General features: G+C 50.7%; 2 protein-coding genes across 6 annotated transcripts in view; both read right to left on the bottom strand.

Annotated features, from left to right (window-relative positions):
• Positions 1-6,624, bottom strand: part of KIAA1671 (KIAA1671 ortholog) — a 68,441-nt gene extending 61,817 nt beyond the window's left edge. Inside the window, exons 1-2 of one of the 3 annotated variants that reach the window (XM_027894337.1) lie at positions 6,371-6,624; positions 5,414-5,486 (exon numbers count right to left, since the gene is read on the bottom strand). The gene's annotated coding sequence lies outside the window, so the exon portion shown is untranslated. Of the gene's footprint in view, positions 1-5,192; positions 5,380-5,413; positions 5,487-6,370 lie in introns of those variants that run through there. The other 2 variants (XM_027894336.1, XM_027894338.1) reach the window with 2 other exon arrangements.
• Positions 6,625-18,156: 11,532 nt separating this feature from the next.
• The window catches only part of SGSM1 (small G protein signaling modulator 1), a 33,932-nt gene continuing 25,196 nt past the window's right edge, over positions 18,157-26,892 (bottom strand). For all 3 annotated transcript variants that reach the window (XM_027894386.1, XM_027894384.1, XM_027894385.1), the window contains 9 exons: positions 25,880-25,951; positions 24,763-25,344; positions 23,897-24,021; positions 22,683-22,765; positions 22,306-22,415; positions 21,933-22,029; positions 21,377-21,544; positions 20,147-20,933; positions 18,157-20,109 (listed from right to left, as the gene is read on the bottom strand). In XM_027894386.1, coding sequence (XP_027750187.1) covers positions 20,845-20,933; positions 21,377-21,544; positions 21,933-22,029; positions 22,306-22,415; positions 22,683-22,765; positions 23,897-24,021; positions 24,763-25,344; positions 25,880-25,951 — 1,326 coding nt within the window. In that variant the 3' untranslated portion in view covers positions 18,157-20,109; positions 20,147-20,844. The remainder of the gene's footprint in view (positions 20,110-20,146; positions 20,934-21,376; positions 21,545-21,932; positions 22,030-22,305; positions 22,416-22,682; positions 22,766-23,896; positions 24,022-24,762; positions 25,345-25,879; positions 25,952-26,892) is intronic.

Below are 26,892 nucleotides of genomic sequence, written 5' to 3'. Positions count from 1 at the left end.
AGACAGCAGCCAGGCCTAACGCAGGCTGAGCTCATTAAAAGAGCAGAATAAAGAAAAACTTAAATTCCGCTCCTGTTTGCGTCTTTCAGAGTCTCATCAACGCTGTAAAATAAAGATCAGCCTCGTTTTACGACAGCAGGAATAACCAGTTTTAGAACTTAACACTTATTAACATCACTTGTTGAAAGGCACAGAAAGCTCATATTTAACCAATACTGAGACTACAAAAACAGTCACTATGAAAATATAAACAGAAGAGGCTGATTTGTATGGCAACAATGTTGTTTGCATCAGTAAAAGCACACACAAAGCCTCCTATTTTCACACACTTCACTAGAACACTGGCAGCTTTTTACCCTTAGAAACTACAAAGGGTAAAATTGTTTGTAACTACCAGAATTAAAGAAAAACTAATGAAATAAAGCATTCACTTCTTCACCTCCTCCCAGTGCACCAAACCCATGTAGTTTAGATTTGAACAACAACACGCAGTTAACTTCTTTTTCTTCTATTTTTGCCGTCCGTCTTCTCTGCATCCAAGTGCTGCTCCCGCAGCAAAGCTGGAGCGCCCATTCCCGGGCTGGCGCTTCCCGGCGCGCCGGAGCTGTGCCGGCTGCGCCGTAACTGGGTCAAGCCCGGAGCTGGAGCTAACAGCCCACTCGGCTCATGGCGACTCCCAGCCCCCAGCCAAATGAAAGGGCTGTTTTGACCTGGAAACAAGGCTCAGATCTCCTCCCACCCCACATTAAAGCTCACACTAATTCTGTGCAGTAAGACAAGACTTACAAAGCCCGAGCCGTGACCATGCTGCGGCATCACCCTTTGGAGGAACTGTTGGAGCAGACACTTCTTCCCTCCAAGTGAACACTGCGGATACAAACCTCCACCAATTGGATTGTTATCTTTTTCTGCTCGTTACAGCAGGCTAATGACTGTCCTGACTCATAATTACTACAATAGTAAGGAGCTTTCAGTTCTCGCTCTGCTGCAAGACCAACACTATCTCCTTTCAGGCAAGCAGCAGCTTTACTCTAGCCCAAAACTGGAAGTTTCGGCACTTAATTCTGATAAGAACTTTTAATGAACAGCTCTGTAAGTGGCTTTAGAGGAGCCCAGATCCCCCCAGCCCCCAGCATTTAAGTGCGTGCTCATAGGACATGACTCAACCACAAACAAGCAATGTTTGGGATAATAACCCTCTGTGTCCTGGACTGCTCAAACTGCATCACTGCATTCACACAACCCTCAGAAAAAAATTCATTTCCTCTCCTCGAGTGTGTTTTATAGAGACGAAGAGCATAAACAGAAAATTCAACTCCCATTGTTTCAACGCAATTGTAAGGCATTCAGGAACTGAGAAAATATGTATTAATGATCTCCTATTTATATAGACGCAGTGGAAAATATCCCTAAGCTACCTGAAGGCTTCCTTGTCTGCAAAAGTTCCAGCATTATGTATTCCCAGAACAAATCAAAGACAGTGGGAAGCAAGAAAATAAGCCTCCTTGATTGGAGAAAAGAATTTAAAGATTAAGTATGCTTCCATCAACAGCTTAATTTTAAGAGTCTGAATTATTTAAGCCTAGGCCTGAGGAAAATTATCACTCCGTAGACTTAAATATCCCTTTGTGATCAGACATTCAGGTCATACCAGTCATGAGAAAAACAAGGGAAACATTAGTAATTTTTTTTAACCAATAGCTGCAAAAAGACAGAACAGTCACCACACCAAATTTAGTGTGTTTTGACAACACTTAATATCTAGGGTTTTGTTTTCCTGCCAGTTAACAGAACCAAAGACAAGGAAAGTCCTCTTCACCCTTGGAAGCCCACTCGAGGCAAACAGTAATTGGCTTGCCCTGGTTTTCATTTGTTGCTCGTTATTTTTTTAATTATTCCTAGAACACAGCTTGAAAAAGAAAGGCCTGAGAGTTCAGAAAGAAGTTCACATATGTCCTTCAAGGTCACTACAAAGCAATGAAGGACGAGAGCAGTCAGGTTCATTCACCTCTTCCAATCTAGCAAGTAGAGCATCTCTTGGAATCGGAGCCTCACAATCCCATCTCACTGGCACCACATCCACAGCCAATTCCTGGGCATTATTAGGAAAAGTCTGTGCGTTCAGCTGTGTGGGGCAGGTGCACCTAGAGCATGTCAAGCACGATGTCTTCAAGTTAAGCTGTTAAACCTACCAGGTCCGTGGTCAGGATTCAAGACTGCTTTGCTGTGGAGCAAATTCCACAGCTCTCCCAACACTATTACTCCAGTCCCTTCGGCTGCAAGCTCAAGGCAAGCACGCAGTGGTTTACACTGCAAAGGCTACTGCCACAACCAGGGACTCTTCATTTAAATAGATTTCTGAAGCAAAAGCAAAAAGTCTGTGGCTTTTGCCTTATGATGTCTTCGGGCGATTCCTACATACAAACCAAAAACACACCTAAAATACTGCAACATTCCCAGGTTCCAGTCACCCCTGTGCATCAGACACGAACCAGTGATACAGACTGGGCTCACAGCATCACCACAAGCCTCATGCCTGGGCTTGCAGGATTAAGCATTTATTTCAGTCTCGCTTTTCCAAGCAGCCCACGGCTCACAGCAGGATCTCCTGCTCCATGAATGGCTTTGGAAAGGATTCACTGAAATGGTCCTTTCCTCCCAAATGCTGCTACTTGAGAATTGAAAAAGGAGCCCCAAAAGCTGCACCCACCTTAGTCTTTCTGCTCGTTTATGTTAATTTCTTTCCTAAGACACTGCACACCTCCCTACAGCCAACAGCATCACGTACATTTACCCAGCTAGGAAAGGGAAAGACTTCCAACCACATGCAGGAAAATATCCTATAAGAAACAGCTTGAAAATAAGAAAAGAATAGTGATGTTACACATAACTTGATGCAGACATTCCAAATCTGCATTTAGGCACACCCTTTTACTAGTCAAATCTTTCACTGACTACCCAGCACACAACTCAGCATGACCAACTCTTTTGCCAAGGAAAAATTCCCCTAGATAGTGAGCAATGACGAGTTATCAGCATCTGTGGAATAACAATTTGAGAAAACTTGCCAAGTCTTAGAGAAATACCTTGATCCATGATACGCCTCGATAAGAAATCGGTGCACGTTTTGAACACATGAGCGGGCAAAGGTATGGGAGAGAGAGTCACAACTGTACCGTGTCCCCAACTGACACTCGGAGTAATCCTCTCCAACATGATCCCCAGCCCCGTGTCTCTGATCAGCACAGCACTCCACACAAGCACCACTACACTGAATTTTTAAGACTATAGGAAGTTTTCTGACCTCTGTTTACAAACTCAGTGACAGAATGATTACGAGGAGCTCTATCAGTTTGATTCTGATACTTGGAAAACCTACCAGAAAGGAGGAAGCTCCATGACCAACAAACAGACTAATCCCAAGAAAGGGACCAGGCAATGAACAGCAACACATTCCTCACCAAGGAGAGAGAGCTCCTTTTTCACTCTGCAGTAACCAAGCAAGAAGGCAGGTGACAGGACTGGTTTCAAAATTATCTAGTAGCCAGAGAAACAGAAGTGCTGAATGGAGCAGAGTCCAGGACAACACCCAAGCAAAATCACAGAGCCGTGCAAGGAATCCCGGGAGCAGGAATACCAAAGCTCTCCATCTACCTGCTGGTCAGGACTTGCTTCTTTTACATGTGGTCTGAATGTCACCTTGAGCCCATAGGGCAGGAAGGATTGGTAAACTTCTCAAACAAAGTCAGAAGTTCCTTCTTTCAATAAAACCTACTTCCAAGTTGCAACTGGCTTTTTTTTTTTCCTTTTGGGAGAAATAAGGCATTCAGGAAGCATATTGCCACTGTTGGGGGAATCTGCACACACAAGGGCTCAATCAGCCTCCACAGTGACAGTGCTGCACGTGGCTGAAAACAGAAATAAAATAGCCCAAGAAACAACTGCAGCTACACAAAGCCCCAGTAAGGCAGAGGGAAAAACTGCTTCATCATCAGACATGGAAATTTTCCGAATCCATGGGTATCTCATCAGTCCAGAGCCAGGTGAGGAGGAGCACAGACGGGTACTCTGCCCTTTCTCCTGCCATAAGACCAGCAGCTCCAGAACTGCAGCGTGAGCACAACCCTGGGGCTGGGGCCATGCACGTCCTTTACTGCCACATATAAAATGAGACAGCAAAAAATGACGAACGAGAGTCTTTGAATTGGACACAGTCCTAGAATTTGCCTTCTTTTAGGGACTTTCCATACCGTGACACTCCAGAGCCACTCTGTTCTATGTCTTCTATATATTAGAAAGGAAACACTTAGCTTGGAATTAGCTCAGGGCATCGTCTGAAACAGACTAAAGTTTGCACATCTATTTTCAATAAACTAAACACCTATCAAAATGGAATTACAGGCTACAACTTCTAGTTAAATAGAATTCCTCCCTCTTTAACTATTCTAAAGTATAAAGGCTTTATAGCTTTACTTGCTAATGAACATCCTTGACATTTTTTACAGAAAAAAGCACAGCATACAGTGAAGAAAAGTCTAACAAAAAAAAAAAAAAAAAAAGGGGGGAAAAGTTTATAAATTCCTGAAAGACTTTTTTTTTTTTTTTTTTGAGAAAATCTTTACCTGGATTAAGCTGCCAGGCAACTTTATTAGCATTTCTGCCACACACTGTCTGCTTCCCTACCACACCCTGCCAACGTCACAGGAAAACAAAGAAAACTCCCGTTTTCATTTGGTTGTTAGAAAGATGCAAATCCTTCCGGTTTGCGGAGGAGAGACAAGGAAAAGAAAATACCAACAACCTTCAGTTCTGGCTAAAAGTACCTCAGAAGCAGCTGAACAACTTCCCAGTTACCCTGGAAACAGAGTTTACCTCTCAGCCGACGGGGAAAATTGCCTGCAATTACCACCCTGGAGTAAAGCACCAGTTTGGACAAAACATCCATTGCTGTTTGCTGCAGCTACTTTAACACGATCTCGGTATTTTATCATGAGCAATATTTGATCTGGAATGCAATTCTATTACCAAATTCCACAGAATCAGATCTGTAGGTATAATCAAAGGTTACGATTTCTCCTAATGGCACAGAGGAGCTCCACCATCTGCCAACTGTGATTTCCCTTAATCCCATTCCCCACACACAAATCAGAATCACATGGATTACGCCACAGAAATAGAAGTCAAGTCAATACCTGAATCCATGGGATTAATCTCCCACCTCCAGACGGGAGAAAGGCAAGAACAGCAACAATGCTGCAGGCGGGCTCAGGAAGGCAAAGCTTTCCACCCGACTCCACGCAGCACCACACAGGAAATTCTGGGATTTTACAGATTAGCTTCTCCCATTCAGAATCCTGGTGCTGCTCCCTCCCAAATCCGAGCACAGAACTCCGTGTAAATTCAGGGAACTGACCTCCACGTGATCTTTTGGATCAGTAATTCCACCCAGAAGCAGAACTCACGTCCCTCTGTGCACATGTAAATCACTTGGATTTGGAGTTAGGAGGAAAAATGGATAAATGAGCTGCGTAACATGAGAACACCACAAATCCGTACACCCGAGTGCCTCCAAAATAAAAATACATGCCCACGGCAGGGGGTGTGGAATGAGATGAGATTTAGGGTCCTTTTCGGCCCAAACTATGCTAGGATTCTACGATTCTATACATACAATGCCAAGAAGAAAAGCTATGTGCATCCCCAATTAAAAAGAACCAGCGTGACGACCTTAAACTGGCACTTAAAAGTAGTTTTAAAGAGCAGATAACATATTTCCTGAAATCCAAGGCATAAAGGAGTCACATACCACTCTCGGGAATGCTTGAATCCCTCCTGCTCTGCCCAAGGAGCAGCCGCACGGATGTAAAACCAGGGAGGGAGAAGGGGGGATAACATCTTTATTTGTCCATTTAAGACCTCCAAGCACATTACCATCCCTAATCCAGCGAGGAACAGATAATTGCAGCCCTCCTGGATTACAAAATAACGCTCTAAATCCCCAGAACCACCAGCGCATCATCCCCACCAGCCACCAAAGCCACCTACAGCCCCATCCTCACCTCCAGCCGACGAACTGAAAGCACAGAAGGGGGGAGGCTTTTTGCCTCTTTTTAGCACACGGGGACACGAGCCCTGGCTCTGACGCAGCGAGAAAGCGGCAGCGAGGGGGTCCGACACCTGGGCGCGGGGCCATGCGGGAGCAGCGCGGGCAGCCGCCGGCACGGGAGCGCCCCGCTGCCCCGGGGCCGCGCTCCGCGCTCCCCGCCAGCCCCGGGCACACGGGGGGTGGTCCCGCGTCGGCCCCAAGGGCGAGCGAGCACCAGCCGCCTTTTGTCCTACCCCTCCCCGCGGGCTCCCTGTCGCCACTTACCCAGCCAAGCCGCCGGCGGCTCCCGCAGGAAGAACCGGGCGCGGGGCTGCGCCGGCTCCACCGCACCGGGGAAGTTGCGTGAAGTTGGGAGCGCAGCGGCCTTTCCCCCGCGGCGGCGGCGAGCGGCGGCCGGGCACGGCCGGGGGCGGGGCGGGGCGGGGTCCGGCCCTCCGCGTTCCCCCGGGTGAGGGGCTGCGGGGCGGCGGCGGGAGGCGCTGGAGGGAGGCGGGGATGTCCCGCCCCGGTGCCGGTCCGGCCCCTTCGCCCCGGCGGCCGCGGGGCCCCGCGGGAAGCGCCGCTGTTGCCATGGCGACCGCGCGGTCCGGGCGCGGGGCGGGGCTCCCCCCGCTCAGAGCGGTCGCGGTTGGCTCCGCCCCTCTCCACCTGCTCCGCTCGGGGGGCGCGGGTTCGAGTCCCGGCCCCGCGCCCTGAGGGCGAGCGGCTGGAGGGGAGAGGGTGGTGTAAAATGGGATGTGACGAGATTGTTTTTGCTGTGTCCTGTTCTGGGCTCCTCAGTACAAGAAAGGCAAGGAGCTACTGGAGGGGAGCCGCCAGAGGCCACAACAATGGTGAAGGGTCCGGAGCATCTCCCTCGCGAGGAGAGACTGGGGGAGCTGGGCTTGGTTAATCTGGAGGAGACTGAGAGGGTTTCACATCAATCTATACCAGTATTCCCAAGGGCTGTCAGAGAATGGTGCCAGGCTCTGTTCAGTGATGTCAGCGCCAAAACAAGAATCAATGGCCACAAACTAAATCACGAGGAAGAACTTGCCATCGAAGGTGGCAGAGCCTTGGAACAGCTGCCCAGAGAGGGTGTGGAGTCTCCCTCTCTGGCGATATTCCAAACCCACCTGGGCAAGTCCCTGTGTCACCTGCTCCAGGTGATTCTGCCTTGGTAGGGGGTTGGATTGGATGATCTCCAGATACCCATCTGTTTCCAACCCATCTGTTTCCAGACCTAACAAATCTGTGATTCTAATCGGCGGAATAGGCAGCAGCTGTATCTCTTAGTCAAGGACATCCTGGAACTAATAACCTTTAAGTATGTAAATCAAGATGTTGATGTATGTCTGTGCATGCATTGCTACTTTGGCAAAATACTCAAGATCCATATATCCTTAGTTGGACTATGTTCATTATGATACTAAATTCATGTCTCTAGGTCAAGAAGACCCTTCCCCTGATAATACACAGAATTTAACTGGGGTTACATAACTTGTATGGAAATTACTGACCAATCCTAATAGACGAGCTGTACTTGGAAAGTTACTAACTCTGAATTTCTGTGTATAAATAACAGCAGGGAGAGTCCAGTGGGGTGTGCTGGATTTGTGGAATACCATCGAGCACACAGGCTGCACAACCCTGATAAATAATCAGTGTCTCTCTCAAGTGTGTCATTATTGGCTTGTTGAACACAGGGTAACAAATCCGGTTATGTGGACAACAGTCCCTTCAGCCCACCACTGTTCTTCTGTCATCCCTCAGGTCAGCACAGCCATGATGGCCTGGGAGCTGTAGGAGCCCAGCTCAGGGAGCATAACTCCTCAGACCAGGGAAAATCTCCTCAGACAGAGAACATTTTCTACTCAGACCAGAGAATGTTTCTCCTCAGAACAGGGAACGTTTCTCCTCAGCCAGGAGCACCCACTGGATCTGCCTGCGGGCACCTCCTCTGTGCCACAGCTGTGGCAATTTAAACGCTCCAAATGCTGCTTTTTGTCATTACCAAAGGTGTGGTTCCCTGACAGAGGAGTCCAAGGTCGGCTCCGAGGGCGGAGAGGCTGTGACTCATGTCAGGAGGCAGGAGAGCCTGGCTGACAGCAGAGCATGGCAGCAGCGGGTCAGGATGAAGCCATGGCAAAGGGAGAGGCAGATCCGTGTCCTTGTCCCATCTCTTGGCAGGACCTGGAAAGATCAGTTCTGCATCCCTGCCCTCCACGGGGAACTCCCTCATCTGCCATTAACCAACCCAAATCTCCCGTCTGTTATGGGCACTGGGGTCCTGAGCCAATGAAGCTGATGGATCTCTCCATGCCCCATTCCAAGGGAGCCGTACGGGTGCATGGGAGCTGCCTCTGAGCAGGTGCATGGATGGGAGCCAGTGGAAAGCTTTCAGGAACAAAAGCATCCAGACATGCAACAGCTTCAGGAATATGGAGTTCGCCTCATCTCCTCTGTCCCCACCCTTGTTGTGTACACCCACATCCCATTTAAATTAGGATCCCTTTCCCACAGACCTCCCTTGCTCCCAAATCAGGGTAATATAGGTGTTTTCCCCACCTTAACAACCCTTTTATCTTCACCACACAAAGGGATCCCAATTCCATGACTCATTTGCCTTTCTCTTTTCCAGAAGCCAAGCCATAACCCATCCCATCACGCACCTTTCCCCCCCCCAGCACCCTCCCTGCAGCTTAGGCTGTGGCTGGCAGTTGGCACCTCCTGTACGGATGAGGGTGATCCGTGGTTTGGATCAGTGCTTCTGCAAAGAGGGTGTTAACTGCCTCTTACACCTCTTTGAAGTGGTTCTTGTTCCACCCATGGCTGGGAACCCCTGCTCCAGCACACGGGGCTTTCAGCAAATATTGAGGAGCAATGAAACCATCTGATCAGTTATTCAGGAGCCGCTTAATGGCAAACAAAAACACCTACACGCAGCAACAGAGCCAGAGAACTGGCCAAGCCAGGCTCCAGAGGTTCCACAGCCCCTGGGAGGCTCCATTCAAATGGAGACTTCAAGAAGAGCAGTCGTGTTCCCAAGAAGCTGCTGTCTCATTTCCCACTGTCTGAGGAGGAGCCTCTGCTGTGCCTTTGCAAAGGCCTGGGGAGATGAGACCTGGGAGCTTCCAGGTGGCCACAGAAACTGTGGATGGTTCAAGCCCCGGCAGGCCTGGAGCAGGAGCTGCTCTGGCAGGATGGCAGCGCTCGGGGGCAGAGGCAGCAGCTCCGAGCAGGCCTGGGCTCCACCAGCCTCCGGTGCAGACCCAGAGGGGCCGTATCCTCACCCAGCTCTTATTGACCTGAGGACATCCCAAACATGTGGGAAAGGGAATGGCTGTCGTGCAGGCCAACCGTGGGACCTGCAGTGCTGCAGTGACAGGGACCCCCCAGGCTGTCACAGTCAGCCCTTGAACCCCAGCTCCAGAACAGGGCAGAACTGCCACCCCACTGCCACCCACCACTTTGGCTCTTTTAGAATCATAGAATTATGGGTTGGAAAAGACCTCTAAGACCATAAAATCCAAACGCTCCTCCAGCACTGCCAAGGCCACCGCTAACCCATGTCCCCAAGTGCCACATCAACACATCTATTAAATCCCTCCAGGGATGGTGACTCCATCACTGCCCTGGGCAACCCATTATTCCACGTCTGGACAACCCAGGGAACCAATTTCCCCTAATATCCAATCTAAACCTCCCCTGGCATAGTTTGAGGCTGTTGCCTCTTGTCCTGTCCCTTGTTCCCTGGGAGCAGAGCCCAACCCCCACCTGGTTCTGCCCTCCAGTCAGGGAGCTGAAGAGAGTGAGAAGGTCCCCCCTGAGCCTTCTTTTCTGCAGGCTGAACCCCCACAGCTCCCTCAGCTGCTCCTGGTGCTCCAGACCCTACCCCATGTATGCAAATTAGGGCTGTCATTGCTCTCTGCAGTGTGGGTGGCAACTGATGCTGCCAGACCCACCTCACAGACATTTGAGCTTTGACCCTTTGATTTATGACTCCACCAGAGCCGCTGGTGTGTTGATATGCAGCAATATACACTTGAAAAAAATGACAGGCCCCTTATCTATGAGAAGTTTCCATTCTTTAAACCCAGTTTTCAAACAAAAGGCTCCTCTTCTCGGATGAGTAATGCCCCTGTTTCTCCTCTCCACCATACAATTAACTCTCAGGCTGGGATCTCTTCAGAACTAAGCTAAGAATTGCATAAAACATAAAACAGTGAATAACAGTGAACGTTCCGTGCAGCAGCAGGGCTGCTCCATGATCCAGTTCCTCTCGCACAGTCTGTCAGTGCCCTGCAGTGGAGAAATGGGTTAATTGCATATGGCACATGGAACCACTGCCAAACACCCATCACACACCTGCAAATCTGAGGGCAGGTGGAAACATGGGTGGGGAGGTCACAGGCAAACCCCACAGCCCCTGCTCTGCTGCCATGGGGGTGAAGAGCTGCTCTTGTCCCACCTCTGCCTGACCACACTGGCTGCAATGACAAGATCCCCTCCTTTGTTCCAGCCACAAATAGTCTCCACCTCTTCCTGCTGAGCCAGTTGCTCCTGTTATTGAAGAGGTGGAGGTGTATTCAAAAACACTCTGTTTGGATCAGGGGAACTGCTCTTGCCAGGCCTATGTGGGGGTGAAACACTCTGGCCCTCAGCAGGAAGCACTTCAGTGTCCTGCCTTGCAACCCTCCACCAGAGAAGTGTTCCCATCAGAGCCAAAACTGTGACGGCTCAGGATGAACCACAGAAGGAACCAGCCAGGAGCTCTCCCCACTCTTCAGGCACTGAGCACTGCAGGAAGGTGCTTCGTGCCCACTATAGATAATTTGCAAAAAGGAAAGCAGGAAATCCTCCCACTCCCTATCACCACCACGGCAACAGACCTTAAAAGCCTCTTTCCTACCTCTCCCTCTTCATACACAATGGAAATCAGTGCAGAGCTACAGAGAGCATCCTGGTTCAGAGCACAGGGAGGGCACAGACCTGGCACTGCCTTCCCAATAAAACCCCACTGGCCACAGGACTCCCATTGCTGTCTCTCCGACCCCCAAGTTTGACTCAGGAGCAGGACTGGGAGAAGGAACACAGGAGAGCATGTCCTGGTTTAAGGGGAAGAGTTTGTGAAACACACAGTCTGTCTTGGAGCATCTGTTTTGCCCTTGTGAAGGCTGAGCTCTGCCAGGCCCTAGAAGGAGCATCATCACTCTAAAAGGGCCTGTAGGATTATACCACAGTGTCCACAAAATACTTGTTCCTCCAGATAGGAGAAATTTGGGAAGGCAGAGGCTGTCAAATCTCAGCTGCTGAAAGCAACCAGAGCCAAGAAATCCTTGACAAAAAAACAAGGATAATTGAGCATCAAATTTGTATGTATAATGCACTCCAGTAGGAAGGGGTTGCTAGATTGCACCGTTGCAGAGGTTTTATCGCACCAGAGATAAAAACCAGTGGGTGGGGGATTTTGGCTAATTATACAGCCTCTGGTGGTTTTGACTGTGCTGGTTTGGGTGAGGACATGGCCCCATCCTGGTCCCGGCACTGTCAGGGACATGGTCAGGCATGGGGGCCTGTGGGGAGAACAAAGGGATGCAGATTCCCCGGGAGTCTGCTTTTGTTTTCCCAAGCAGAAGAGTGACTCAGATTTCAGCGCACTCCTGTAACTCAGCCAACAACAACACGTCCTTAGTCACGGCGATAAAGCCGAGGATCCGTGTTCCATTTGCTGAACTAAAAAAAGCTCAAACTCATCCACCCAAGGGCCAGGTTGGTCCCTAAAGCAGAGACCGTGCCCTGAACCCCAAGTCCCACGCAGTGACAGCAGCATCTTCCAAGGAACAACCTCGCTGAACTCCTGGAATGTGCTTGGAAAATCCACAGAACCAGCACGGATGATCTCGATGCATGCACTATCACATCTAAGAACTCTCTGATAAGTCCTGAGCGCTCACATGTCATTCCAAGACGGCTGCTGAAGGCCTTGCAGAAATGCTTTCTCTTCCTGAGAGACGTTCCAGGAAAAAAGCACGCTACTTCCTTGTGCTTAAGGACTGGCTTAACACTTCCCAGTTCTGTTGTCTCTTGGATCTGAGCTTGTTTTTCATGGCTGTGAGGTACACCCAAAGCTCATTGGAAATGCGGGAGCACAGAGTGCTCTACCTCAGGCACAGCACTCAAATTGAGCAAAAGGAGAACTTAAGCTGTCAAAGGGGAGGTTTAGATTTGATTTCAGGAAGAAATTCTTCCTTGTGAGGGTGGTGAGGGCCTGGCACAGGTTGCCCAGAGAAACTGTGGCTGCCCCATCCCTGCAAGTGTCCAAGGCCAGGTTGGAGCAACCCGGGAGAGTGAAAGGTGTCCCTACAAATGGTAGGGCGTAGAGAGATGAGCTTGAATGTCCCTTCCTTAAAGCCCAAACCACTCTGATACCATGAGATGCCCAAGCCCAGGCTGGAAAAGCCTATTCCAGTTGTACAGTCCTCTGGCTCCCAATGCTGCTGGGCTGGGTAGGGAAGCAGAGCTGTGTCAGGGTCAGGTAGTGGTGTTTGTGCAAACTGGGACTCTCTGCAGGATCAGCCCAGGTATTGCTACCCCCAGCTAGGGATTGGCCTTTGTATTTTTGGCTTTATTTTCCTTCGGAAAAGGCCTCTCTGAAATACTGGAACACCTTAAGAAGGCAGAGGTACAAGGGGTGTTGCCAGGACACCTGAGCAGATGTTCAGCCTGCAAGTCCTCGGTGTGTGCCAGGATTCAGCGTGTCCATTCATGCATGTTAACAACGGGCTATAAATACTCCGGGTCCTCCCCGGCCGCTGGCGCCTGAGCCTGGCAGGAGGGTGTGTGAGGACGAGCACTCACAGCTGGGGTCACCAGCACAGCTCCCAGTGCCCCCCGTCCCCCCAGCCACCACTGGGCTGCCCTGGCACATGCCAGAGGGAGCTGGTTTATCCACCACGGTTGCACAGGCATCCGAAGGCTCCGGCTCACGGTGGAAAGGATCAAAATTGTCTATGAAAAGTATGGGGGCTGCCACCACCCCTTGGAGGAATTCCCGTCCTCTGACCCCAGCTGATGATGGGCATCTCGTGAAGAGCCCTTGTTTGCAAGGGATTGGCATTGCTTTCCTTCCTGCACCGCACACAGAGCTGCAGCCTCTCCAGAGCTGCTCCGGCTGCTGTCTCCTCTGCTGCGTGGAGGTGGCAACTCCGATGGAAATTTCCGTGCACTTCAAAGCACTACCTCAGGATATCTGCTTTTGTGAGAAAGTATCCCCAGTTAAAAATTAATGAAATTCACTTTTAGGATCATTTACTTTCCTCCATCTAAACAGCAGGATTTTTGCCAGCCTCTCCACACCGGGAACGCAGAACATTCCTGCTTTGGCACCTTGGGGACCTGGCCTCTGGTGATTAGATTGCCAATTAATATCAGTGATTAACACATTCACAATGGCTGGCTGAATCCCACCCTGGCATTTTGCAAACGCTGCATGTTTGGGGAGTGTCTTCATCAGCTTTTGAAGTTCTGAGCTGTGAGCTCCCTGCAAACCCTCAGCCTGCACTGGAAACTGGGGCTGGGCCATTAGAGCAAACATGCCCCGAGAAGCAAACATATTAGGGATTAATTAAATACCAGGCTTTATTTAATTAAGCCTCTTCTCATAAGTATGTAGAGGCAGTAATCTGGAATGAGCATCCATTCTTCCTTGCACTCCCATTTTTAGAAGTGCATTTAAACTTAGTGCTGTTTAAACCTGACATTGGGGTGCTGTAGATCCCTCCTGCCTCCCCAGGGAAGGAAGAGACAAACACAGCACTGCTGAAAGGGTGGCATAATGATGGCATTCCCAGGGTTGGGAATGTTCCCTGTACCCACACGAGACCCACCCTGGGGAGAGCTGGAAGCCCTACAAGAACCCAAAGACTTTCTGGAGTCCCCAGGGGCGGACAAGTGCCAGCCCTGAGCAGTGGCAGGGACCTAGGGTGGCTCATCCTCCCTCTCTCCTCTCATCCTCCTCATGTTTTTTAATGAAAAGCTTATCCCTTCTGTTGCCTGCAAGAAAGGCTCCACAGACCGTCCCTATCACTGCCAGTTTAAAGGTCTGGAGATCGATCCCGGAAATACCAAGGCAAGTGAATGAGATCAAGTCCAAGATCATTTTTAGGCCCTGTTCAGAGAGCACTTCCTTGCCTTCCACATCCCCCACTGGCAGTGGAGGATCACATACGGGTGTAAATTATCACCACCGTGTCCCAGCTCCAGGCTGTCCTTGTGCCAGGGCCCTCTGGGATTCTGGGACACAGCAGAGCTGTTCTTCACCTCCTGTGGAACAGAGGGCTGGTTCTGGAATGGGCTCAGGGTGTGTGGAGCTGCTTCAAGGTCTGAGCTTGAGAAAGGACAGTCACAGGAAAGGGCCACCCCCAGTGAGCTCAGGACAGCGGGATATGGTGGGATATGAAGGGATGTGGAGGGCTGGTTTCTCAGCACTGGTAATGTCTCTGCAAACCCCTGACCATGACAGAGATGCTTGGGCACAACACAGAGGATGCCCTGTGCCCTGTGGAATCCAGCATCACCCTCCCAGACAGTGACCTGGATCTCAGAACAAGGATAGCAGCACTGAGCATCCCACTGTTCTCCCAAAACAAACACTTCTGGGTGCAGCACAGACAACCCCCAGTGCTGGCAAAGGAAGCATTTTGGGCGCTCCCTTTTTGGGGTATCCCCATTCCCTCCCTTCCCAGGGACCACGTAGCCAGAAAGAACAACCAGGATCTTATTGATTGGAAAATACATTAACCATAGAGAATAGAGCTTTAATTTTTCTTTCTGAACAACAATAAGGAACAGTTTACATAAAAAAAAAAACAAAAGCATGAATAAAATAATATAAAACAGATATTATACCACAGTGTGGAATTCAGATAATCTAAGAACATTAGCAGCACTTCTACAAAGAGATTAAAAGCTGTAAGTGCTCGTTAAGCTCAGATAGAGCAACTCCCAGAGACCAAAATGGCATCAAAACAGAGAAAAGCAGCAATTCGGTGTAGGGCAACAGAAAAGTCTAATGCCAGGACATCAGATACATTCAAATCCCTGCAGTGAGGGGCAATTCCCTGTCCCACAGAGCCTGGGATGGTGCATGTCCCCCTGTGATGGCTGTGGCACCCACTCACCCTGCCCAGCTCTCCAGAACACTCTGTGCACTAGGGAAGTGACAATCATGGGTCTGAGGTTGTTGGATTTTCAACAAGAGTTTTCATTAATTCTGTTTGGGAAAACACATTCTCCTTCCCTGGCTCCTGGGAATTACTCTCCAAGGAGAGACTGAATTTCTGAGAACTTAAGTCAATCTTACATAGCCATGACAATGAAATCTTTATTCTCTCAGTATCCAGGATCAGAATTTTCAGTTCTTTATCGTCCTTAGCAGCAAAGCCACACTCCTTCCTAAAACTTCCATGTATTTAAGATCTTGTGCATAGTTTAAATTTTAGCTATGATTAAAAAAATAAATTACCTAAAATAAAAGGATAATTGGTGCTTTTTCCTCCTTATCAAAGAGCTGATGCAAAGTACCCTTGCTCCTAGTCATGTCCTACTGCTTATGGCTCGGGAGCCACCGTGGAGAAGGGACCATCACCCGCAGCCCTATCTGGGCTCTGCTCAGCCTTCATGTGCAAAATCCATTTATAAAAGGAAGTTATTAAACTAACAAACAGGAATTTAAGGTATCACTAATCTAAAATTAGACACATTAGAAGGCTTCCATGGCTATTCTGACAGTCAACATTCTCTGGGAAGTTCAGAATTCGGGCAAAGTTCAAAAGGAACCCCCACACTGAGCTACGTGAGCGGCACCGGAACGGCCCCAACTGTGGCCCACGCGGCCACCAGAGAACAGAAACACAGTGTCACTGGGGATCACAACAATTCAGGTGCCTTAATCAGTGAAATAGGATTATATCAGTGAAATAGGGGCAGGCAATGAGGGTACTGACCATGAGTGCGATTAGAGGAACATTTGATCTACTTCAGGGCGTCTGAAAAAACTTTTACAGGAATTTCTGACACAGCTTCTGCTGAGTTCCAGCCCTTCCACAGTGCTATAAAGTTGTCACTCCATCTTTACATTGTGCTCTTTCTCTATCAACTTGTGCTCATACAATAGTAAAATGCCGAAGACAAGCCCAGAACTGCTCAGTACTCGGGGAAAATCCCAAATAGAGTGAAAAATAAAACAGTGGTTGACACCTGCAGTTCCACTGCTGGCTCCACTTGCACTACAAGGTGCATTTGGATAAGCTAAGGGATGTTCACTATGTCAGGGGCTGGCTGAGAGCAGGGCAGGGAGGCAGCAAGAATTTGCCATTCAAAAAACCCTCTCAATCCTCACAAAAAAATGTTCACAGCAAAGCAACTCAGAGACTAAACACAGCAAGAGAAAAACTCCTAGAAAAATCACACATTTTAGGAACAAAGACAATTTCTAAAGGGTCTGCGTGAGTTAACACCAGAAGAGATGGGTACCAGGAGCTTGTTGGAAGGTTGCATCAGCAGAAAGCTCAAACACAGGCAGAGAATCCATTAGTCACTCCCTCAGGGGGACGCGGGGCCAGGACACAAACATTCACTGGATTTAAACACACCAAGATTATCTGAGCTGAGCAGCTCGAGCATGAGATAAATCCCAAACCCCACAGCTCTGCGGATGCTCAGTGAGGTGTGATGGGAGCTGAACAGCTCAGCCTGTGGAGCACATCCTTCCTCAGGCTCAGCTCTGGAGCGACCCAGAGCAGAGAACAGGGCTGGCAGGAAGTGGGATGCAAACCTTGCTGCACCCCAGGGAAGAATGCAGCAGTCTCATCAGAAAGTATGGAATGGTTTGGGTTGGAAAAGATCTTACAGCTCATCTCATTCCAACCCCCTGCCACGGGCAGGGACACCTTCCACTAGATCAGGTTGCTCCAAGCCCTGTCCAACCTGGCCTTGAACGCTTCCAAGGATGGAACAGCCACAGCTTCTCTGGATAACCTGTGCCAGGGCCTCACCACCCTCACTGGGAAGAATTTCTTTCTAAAATCCAATTTAACCCTGCCCTCTGTCAGTTTAAGGCACAGCAGCTCCAGTCCCTGGTCCCACAGAACCAACAACAGGCTAAAGATAGATAGTCCCCAGCTCACAGTGCCATTGCAGGGGGGGGCTCAGCTGCGCAGAGCTGCTGGGGTGAGACATTCCTCTCCCCCAAGGAGCCAGACAAGATTGCTGTATATGGACAAACATTCCCTGGTGACAGGCTTCTCCTCCATGGCTGCACAGCTGGGAGAGATCCATGCTGGATGCCAAGGCCACGATTCCCACTGTCGGAACCCCAGGACAAGGCTTTATCTCAGGGTGGTCTAGCTTGGGGGCAGAGCCATGCATGAGAGGCTGGGCCAGAGAAGGCCCACAAAGAGCTGCACAACAAACCCTTTGCTTCCATTTTAGGAGTTTATAGCCATCAGAGCCCCAAACCTGGGGGGTGCCTCGCTGTGGGTCTCCACAAGCACAAGAACCTGCCCTGGAGGGCCCAGCACAGCTGCCCCCACTGAGCCTTGGGAAAGATGTCCAAAGCAGAGCTGGGACCAGGCATGGATGGGGCCAGAGCACAGGGATTGTCACAGCCTGATTCTGACCTCCTGGGAACACAAAGCTGGACCTCCATGGTCAGACTCAAGTGCTCACAGGAATATTAGTGAGCAGATGGTTTCCCTGATGTTTGTAGGGATTGGGGTGGAGCAGCACACGGGCTCTGCCTGCAGCAGGGGCTGGTGAGGAGTCAGTTCTAATGCTCTGCATGGGCCAGGGACACTCCCTACCCAAACAGGGTGGCCAGGCACTTTTAGTCCCAAATTAAATGACAGACTCCTCTTTGGACTATCCAATTTCTCTACAGCACACCAAACCCCTGCTCTGCAACTGTTCTAACCCAGCAAATCCCCAGGCAAGGCACAAGACCCCACACAGCTTGAGCAGAGCATCTCCTGCACACTCGGCACCAGACCTTTTCTCCTCCTTTTTTTCCCCTTCTTTTCCAGTTTTAAAGTTAGAACTAAGATGAAGCCAAGCTGAGGTCATGATGGTGGTTCTGCTCTGAGCTTCCTGTTGCCCCACCACCACAACTCTCCCAGCAACAGACTGGCACATCATGGAATAGGTGCTATAGAAACCACACAGTTCTTAGAAGCAATAGATTTCTCACCCCCTCCCTCAAAAAATAACCCACTTAATTCACATATTTTCTCTCTATACTGTATATATATTATATATAGACACAATTCTCTGGTAAACATGTACAAGATATTGTAAAGAACATTGAAAATGTCTATTTCCATTTGCACAGCAGCACACACTCACACGCCAGCACACAAGGACACACAGTCAGGTACAACCAATAAATAAATACTTCCCCCCCCCCCCGAAATTATTCAAAAAACACTGCTATTGAGCAGCCCAAAGACACTCTCAGTTAATACAGACAGCAAATATTGTGCAGAATCTCTTGGCTGTTTTTGTTTAAAAACCAAGGAAAGAAGCTTGAAAGTTGTAAGAGATGTTGCTTGGTCAGACTGTGTTTCAGGAGACCTGTGGGTTCCTGTCACTCAGGAAGAGGAGGGCAGAGCACTTCCCCTCTGGACAGGTAACACAGGCAATTGCCTGTCCTAGAACCTTGAGGGAACAGGAGCAGCCTGGGATGGAGGGAGGGCAGGAGCTTTTTGCTCTGCTTGGTGGCAAGATGGAAGATTCTACACAGGAACTGGCAGATCTGAAGCTCTTTGTTTCCTGAACTACTACAGACCAGCACCCTTTGGGGATTTACTGCAGGAAACTCCTGCAAGGAATTTCCTAGATCGTTGTACACATCTGTTGGGATTATGAGGAGCAAAGGGCTGCCCCTTGCTCTCCCCCTTGCCAGAGGCTCTTCCCCCAAAGGTTCAGGATGTGCCACTCTCCTTGCTTTTTCCAGCTGTGACGTCCATGTCCCAGCATATGGAAAGTGCTCATTTTTCCACCCGATTTGCTCAAGCAGCAAACCACTTCACCACGCTCCACAGAACCTCCCTGAAGCAGCAGTTTTCTCTTGTGCAGATTGACATCTGTTTTCTGCAAGCAACATCTGACACATGCCACGAGCCAACACAAAACAACACAGACAGATGTTCCACGGGAGAAGGGAAAGGCCCTTTCCCTTGGGTGGGCAGCACTCCAGCAGCAAGGCAGGAGCAGGGCCTTCCCTTGCAGAGGAGTGGAGGAGAGCACACACACATCACACATTGCACAGAGGGGGAACACAAATTTTTGCAGCAAAACGTGAGAGAAAGTACCCTTAGAGAAAGAGGGCTCCAACCCAGTGCCTGCCCCGTGGCCATGGCACAGCACCCCCCAGCTGGGCTGGACCCTCCAACCACCCACACCTCTCCTTTTCCTGTTTTGTTTTTACCTGAGTTGAAAAATGACTCCGACCCCTCCGCAGAGCTGAGGACACAGCAGCTGAGAGGCACTTCATGCAGTGGGCTCCAGGCTCCAGCACTGGAGTCACTGCAGGAAAAGTGGCCACACGAGTGCATCTTCCCAAAGCAAAGACCACTCAGAGACCTTGGGCTATTCATCTCTTCATAGACATGTAAAAGAAGCCCACCAAGACCTAAGTGGAGACTTTTCGTGGGCTTAGGGGGCTTGGCAGCACACGGAAAACCCACAGGCACCAAGGGGATTGTTTGCCCTGTCGAGCTTTGAGCAGCTGGTCTTAATGGACAGAGGAGAAGACAGGCACCATCAGAGGGAAAAGCCAAGATAATCAGGAGCTCTGACTTGCCTTCTGAGGAGCCCTCCCCCTCCCAGAGGCTGCAAAGGAATGACAGGGAGACCAGACTTCTACCACAAGCAGCTAAAGTAAGGCAGGTAAGAAAACCTCCAGCCGAGAGTTCGCAGAGGAGGTCAGGACCAGATTTCCCAGTGTTCAGAGAGGGTTACAGAGGCTGGATTTTGAAAAAAAACAAAACAAAACAAAACAACAACAAACAAACCCAGTGCTGAATTTGGAGCTGTTCTGAAAATCCATCTAGAGATGAAACTCTTGTGTGCTCAGATACTGTAGGAACAATGTAAAATCCCAGGGAGAAAACAGAGCCTTAGAAAATAAAATACTGAAGGGGATGCAACACATCAAGGGACAAGATCAAAAGAGGAATTTCTGTGATCAAAGTCCCCCCTGTTACTGGCAGAACCTCATCATGTTGGTAAGAAGCTGAGGAATGGCAGCATCCCTGTGCTGTCTGGGCTCACAGACTGGTTGCCTTCCTACCGCCAGGAATGGCCCCAAGGAAGCAGCTTTACGTCTGGGCAACAAAGGATGTGGAGTTCTGCTTCTCCCAGCCCCCAAACTCTGCCCTGGGATGCTGGCAATGCCTGGGCAATTGTGGTGGGCACAAACCTGCTGCCCTTCCACTGCAGCAAGGCCAGGAAGTGACTGCCTAGTCCTGCTCCCAATGGGTAACACACACCTGGACGGATCTTTGGTTGAGTCACTGCAGAAGGTCTGAGCTGGGGCCCCTGGCACAGCACTTGGGGAGCCGAGGGTACTCCCAGCTCAGCCAGCAGCACGTGTCCCACTGCCTGAGTTCCACAGGTGTGGCACTTGGAGAAAGAGGAGAAGGGAGGAAGCATCGGAGGGGAGTCTCGGCTCTTTGGATGCCTCGTCTGCCCCGTGTCCTTCATTTGTTCTCGATCAGAGTCTGCACTTTATAGACAAGGTCCCGAGCCAGCTTCAGGATCTGCTTGGTGTTGTGTCGCTCAGCCATTTCTGGAACACAGACAGAGGAACCCAGAGAGGTAAGAGCTGAGCAGCCCCACAGCTCCTCATCCGAGCCCCAGGTGAGAGCTGAAGCTGTGAGCTCCTGCCCACATTCCCAACACCACCCATCACAGAGACACCTGGCTCTGGAGAGCTCCTCAGGATGATGTTAGCCAGCAGGAAGCACAACCTACATTTTCTGCTCCCTTTAGCACATCCGGGTGGGTCAGCGCTGGAGGATGGCATGTGGATTCCCCCAGCACCACCAGACCCCTCAGAGCCCAACTGTTTAGGGGCAGAAGGGCTCTACCACCGTGTTCCACACCCTCACACTGCTCTGTGTGTGTTAAACATTTACAGCAGAGCCCAGACATGACTGCCTGCACCCAGCCATGTGCTGCACACATCTGAGCAGCCGCCACGAATTCAGCCCGACAGAACACAAGCTGTACCGTTGAAAAACTTGATGATGTCTGTGAAATCCATGTTGTTCTCCAGGATGATGTCCCGGTACATCTCCACCAGGGCCAGGGCTATGAAGAGCACGTAGTGAGCAGAGGAGACGTGCGCGGCGGCCCAGATGGTCTCCCAGACGGAGAACACGTCGTCATACACCAGCTCTGTGAACAGAACAGCCCAGCACTTACCACACCAGCCATGGCTTCACACCATCCTGACTCACAGAGCTCACAGCAGCGCTGGGGAGACTCGCTGGGAGGCTTCTTCCCACAAGAACCTGTTCCAGCTGGAAGCAATAAGTCAGCCACTTTTAGAGAGACACTTTCTGGCCTGCAGCAGGTGGCACAGGCCTCAGGACACGCTCCTGGTGAGGCTCAGCAGCAGCTCTGGAAAAACAGGTTCTGTATCCAGACAGAACAGACAGCCCCACACAAGCCAGGGAAAAGCGAAAAGGGATTTAGAGTTAAGTTTAAACTACTAAGTTGCAGAGTGTGCTGAGGAGCCTGGCTGACCCTGCCCACTCCCGGCCTGGGTGGTCTCAGCACACACCTCTCTTGAAGTCCAGGAGAAACCATCGGTAGCAGAAGTAGAAATGAGTGTAATCCCCATTCTGGTGCATCAGCTCGAAAAGCTCAGAGTCCAGAATCTGTCAAGAAAAGCAAAAGGAAACTCAGCAGTGCACACAGGAGGCCCCAGCCATCTCTGTGCCTGCTTTCCTCTGCTCCCAGGTGCTTTCCTACAGCACCAGCTCATCCCTCCCTTTCCTGGCACACATTACTCCAGGCTTCTTTAGAGCTCCTGCTCTCCCCTCCTACTTCCCACCACTGAAACCTCCTCTCAGCCCCTCCAAGACCCCCATCCCCTACACTAGCTTTCCCCCTCGGGTGTGAGAAGCCACTGTCCCCATGCCAGGACCCCTTACCTGGATCAGCGACCTCATGTTGGCAAAGTGGGTGTCCATGGCTCCTCCGTGGGGGAAGTTCTGATTCATCCTCTTCATCAGCTCGGTGAAACAGCTGAAAGCCAGAGCCTCTGTGCAGGGAGGAGAGACACCACTGCTGGGCTGCACAGGCTCTGCTGCACCTGCTCCCACAGCCACCTGCAGCAGGAACATCCCTCCAAAAGGCCCACCCTGTCCCCAGGTTGGGCTCCTGGGAGCCAGACAGCACCAAGGACAAAGGGGATCCTGCTCCTCACCTCTAAGCATGGGACCCCTCTATGCAAAGAGCCACCACAAGCCTGGCAGATTCCCCCACATGATCCCACAAAGTGACAGGGAAAGCAGAGCCACCCACTCACCATCATCCAGGATGACCAGGAGAGGGGCCAGCAGGTCACACATCCCCTGCACGTAGCCAATCTCAATGTGCTGCCAGATGTAGCTGTGTGAGAGAGCAGGAGAGGTGACCAAGTGCCACATCCCTTCCCGGGATGAGGAGGGAAATCCCACCTGTTTATTCTGTTATTCCTGTGCTGTAAATTATTAAATTCCAAGGCAGGCATGCACGGCACAGTCCTGCATTGACACCCTGCCATGGCTATGTCCCAGGGTGTCCATTCAGGGCTGTGCCATGGCCATTGCATGGAAAATCAGTGCAGGGAAAAGCAAAATGGGAAAGCATGGCACAGTAGGGTCATTGGTTAAAGGACAGAGACTGATGGAATTTGTTAATTTATTTCTCATTCTCATCCTTCCCCCTTGAATAATCCTCTTGGTTCTCTGTGCACAATACTGCCTGCCTTGCCTTCCCATTCCCAGTGTCCCAGGAAGCACCCAGCCCTGCAGGGATATCTTCCCTTATTTGGTAAGCAAGTCAAAATGCATTCAGAAAGGGCTCAGATCTGCTGCTGGCACAAGGGAACGACCTTTTCCAGCCTGCCCACTGGTTTTCCAAAATCTGCTGTACTGAAGGTCTAATCTCAGCACAGATCTCCAGCTTTGGCTGTCAGATGAAGCGACAGCACTGATGGAACAGCAGCTTCTCCTCATGTTTGCAGGATGAGTAATAATATTTTATCCTTCATTGCCCATGAAGCAACGGCTGAGCTGGAGCGGGTCTGAGTTAGTGAGTGTCACTCAGCCAGCTCTGAGTCACAGGGACTCAGCAAAGACTCTCAGAAAAGTACCCATGTCTGGCTCTGTCTCTGGGGTTTTGGGTAGGCAATAACCATTCCAGCGCTTCAGGTACTTCCTCATTAGCACTACGGCTCTGTGAGCTGATCCTCGTTAAAGCCTTTTCCAGGCATAAATCCAGTGCAGTGGGTGCCCACAGCCCAGGAAGCCTCTACCTTGGCCAAAAACCCAGCACATGGCAGTCAAGGGACAGCTGGACACCTCTAGGCATGGGACACCTCGGGACCGCCATGTCCTTGGAGCGGTGGCCCTGGCGCTGGGATGATGAGGGGATTTGGGAGCAGAAGTCAAGGAGGTAAAACTCAGTAGCCAGAGCAAAGTTCGGGGCTCCAGCCTCAAGGTGAATTCCGGGAAGCCCCTTGACCCCCACAGCTCCCACCTGCACATGACGTTGCGGAGCTTCTCCAGGTTGGCCGGGGTGAAGTACCAGTAGTTGCGGTCACAGCGCTGCACGTCCTTCTCGATGCGGTGCAGGTTCACTGTGTACATGTCCAGCAGCTCTGGCTGCCCAAAACAAGAGCAAAGTTGATTTGTTCTCAAACAAAAAGCAAGAAGAGGATTGCAAGGGCGACAGAGCAAAGGGTAGAGTTTGGGTGGGAGGTGGGAGCCCCTCTACACCCAACTGTGGGATCAGCATGGGGCAAATGCAGGTAAATTCTGCCCCTCTACTTGGCCCTGGTGAGGCCACATCTGGAGTGTTGTGTTCAATTCTGATCTCCACAGTTCAAAAAAAGACAAGGAGCTACTGGAGAGGGTCCAGTGAAGACCACAGGAATCTGGAGCATCTCTCTGATGAGGAGAGACTGGGGAGCTGGGCCTGGTTATTCTGGAGAAGAGAAGACTGAGAGGGGATCCCATCAATCCACACAAATACCTCCAAGGGTTGTCAGAGGATGGTGCCAGACTGTGTTCAGCAGTGCCCAGTGACAGGACAAGGAGCAATGGTCATAAACTAAATGGAAAAAGTTCCACCTCAACATGAGGAAGAAATTCTTTCCATGGAGGGTGGCAGAGCCCTGGAACAGCTGCCCAGGGAGGGCATGCAGTCTCCCTCTCTGGAGACATTCCAAACCTTCCTGGACACATTCCTGTGTCACCTGCTCCAGGTGACCCAACCTTGGCAGGGGGGTTGGACTGGATGATGTCCAGAGGTCCCTTCCCACCCCAGCTATTCTGGGATTCTGTGGTTCTGTGAAATAGCAAGGCAGCCAGGAAGAAACCCACCCTGAACAGGTCCATACTTACAGAGTAGGTGACACCCGTGGAGGAGAGAGCAGATGTTTCACTGTTGGTCAGATCAGTCACAGCCACAGCCAGAGAATCCAGCTGGGGGTACAGACTCTCCATCTCTGGCTCCTCAGAGAGGTTGTCCTCACTCTCCACCAAGCTCTGCTTCTCAGCATCGTTATCTGCCCAGCTCTCCACCACAGTCAGGGCCACGGTGTCACACAGGGCCCCCACCGGGCCCTCACCCACGGGAACAAAGTCCACACTTCCAACGCTGGGAAATTCACCTTCCAGGCTGTCTTGGCCCTGCAGCTTCTCCTGCTGGACACCATCTGTGTCTGCTGGGGCTGGCACATCGGGCCCACCAGCCTTTCCCTGGGAGCTGGACGAGGATTTGTTGGTTTCCAGGGCACTGTCCTCGTTGCTGAAGCTGCGCTCTGAGAACCCTGATGTGATGGAGAAGTTTTGGGAAGAGGGGTGGCCAGAATCAGGGGAACAAGTGCCATTAGGAACTGTCCCATTGGGGACCTTGCTTTGTTTGCCATCTTCCAGCTGAGCATCTACTTCTGTCTGTTCCACTTCATCCACAGATTCAAACACCTGCAAAAGTGTGAGCAGAGACACACGGGAGCATCATGGGAATTCAGCAAACTACTGGGGACATAGTGCCCATATTCCCAAGAGCTGTGTACTCATAGAGCCCATGTTCACAATGGTGGAGAGGGAAGAAAATCACCCTTTAGCTTCCTCTCCTTGGATCTGAGTCAGCACTTGGTCATTTGCACAACTCCAAACCCACAAATCCCTGCTCTGAAGGGCTATGCTTTGCTTGGCATTATATGCTGGGCAGAAAGTGATTTAAACAGGTATTAAACACTTGGGCAGTAACAGAGGGAGCAGCCACAGACCCTCAAGTGTGACAGCCACGGGGCAAAGCAGGCAGGTGAATATTCAACACCACAAGCAGAGGGCAGTTCTAACTTTAGTGGCTCCGGAGCTCTCTGGGGACTCATTTACCTCCTCCAACACTGGTTCTGTTTGCCAGAGATCCCCATGGTTATGGCTGAGGAGTCAACTCAAGCCAGGGCAGAGCGGCGGGGACACAAAAAGGAGAGGACAAGGTGCTGCAGCTCACCTGGGTGCTGGAGCTGGAGTCGCTCTGCAGCCGGGCATGGTTCTGTCGGCCGGAGCTGCAGCTCTGGGACGACTGCAAGGGAGAGGGAAAAGGGCAGTGAGAAGGCAGAGGGCACAGGGTCTGGGTGTGGGAGCTCAAGCAGAGATGGCATTTCTGCAGGTGAAGGGCAAGCAGAAAATGCATGCAGTATATTCTCCTATTTGACCCGTGAAGGACGTTCCTATCACATTGACTTTGCCGTGTGTGTCCCCCAGGGCAGTGCTCTGCCTCAGCCACCATCACCGACTGCTGAGGAAGGTGACAAGAGCCAAAGTCTCAGGCCAGTGCAGTTGTCAAGAGCTGCGTGTTGGGTCTGAAAGGAGCTGCTTTCCTCTGGCCTGCAGAGAGGTCACGCTGCCTCCCCAGAGTGCAAATTTCTACAAATCTCTGTCCTAATTTGGCAGCAGTGCGGCTCAGCCCAGCTCAGTTTACATAAACGATGAAGTCACTGGCTATAAAACAGCCCCTCCAAGCATATTCATGCTTTTTTTCCTTTTCTTAAAGGACAAATATTGATGTTTTAAGCCAGCCTTAGCAGAGGCAGCTCCTCTCAAAGTCACGAGTACCCTGTTCTGGCTTCCAGCTGAAGCACAGAGGGAAGGGCTGGGCTTTGCAAGCACCAGCTCCATGCTCAGCCTTGTGGATTTCCTCTGAGCGACCAGTCCTCGCTCAGAGTGAGTCCTCCCTGTTATCTGAGCAGATGTGCAGAGCATGGAATGACATTACACACAAACAATAGGATTTTAAGAAAATACCGCACATTCAGAACAGCAGAATTTGTCCCCACCCTCGTATTGTGGGTGTTTGCTGGGCAGGGCTCTGATGGAGAAAGGAAGGGCGACAGCTTTCCTCCATCACCATGGGAGCACTTATAACAGGAAATTTCAGGTTCAGATGGAAAAAGGGTGAACCTTTGCCTGTGTTAACTCTGCCAGCTCCCCTCCCAGCACCTGTTCCCGGAACAGGCATGTGTG

The sequence above is a fragment of the Empidonax traillii genome, unplaced genomic scaffold, assembly GCF_003031625.1.
Source record: "Empidonax traillii isolate 1590-97213 ecotype Southwest subspecies unplaced genomic scaffold, ASM303162v1 scaffold426:size1138770, whole genome shotgun sequence".
NCBI lineage: Eukaryota > Metazoa > Chordata > Aves > Passeriformes > Tyrannidae > Empidonax > Empidonax traillii.
The sequence above is the reverse complement of the archived record's forward strand: the minus strand, read 5'-3'. Positions and strand labels throughout refer to the sequence as shown.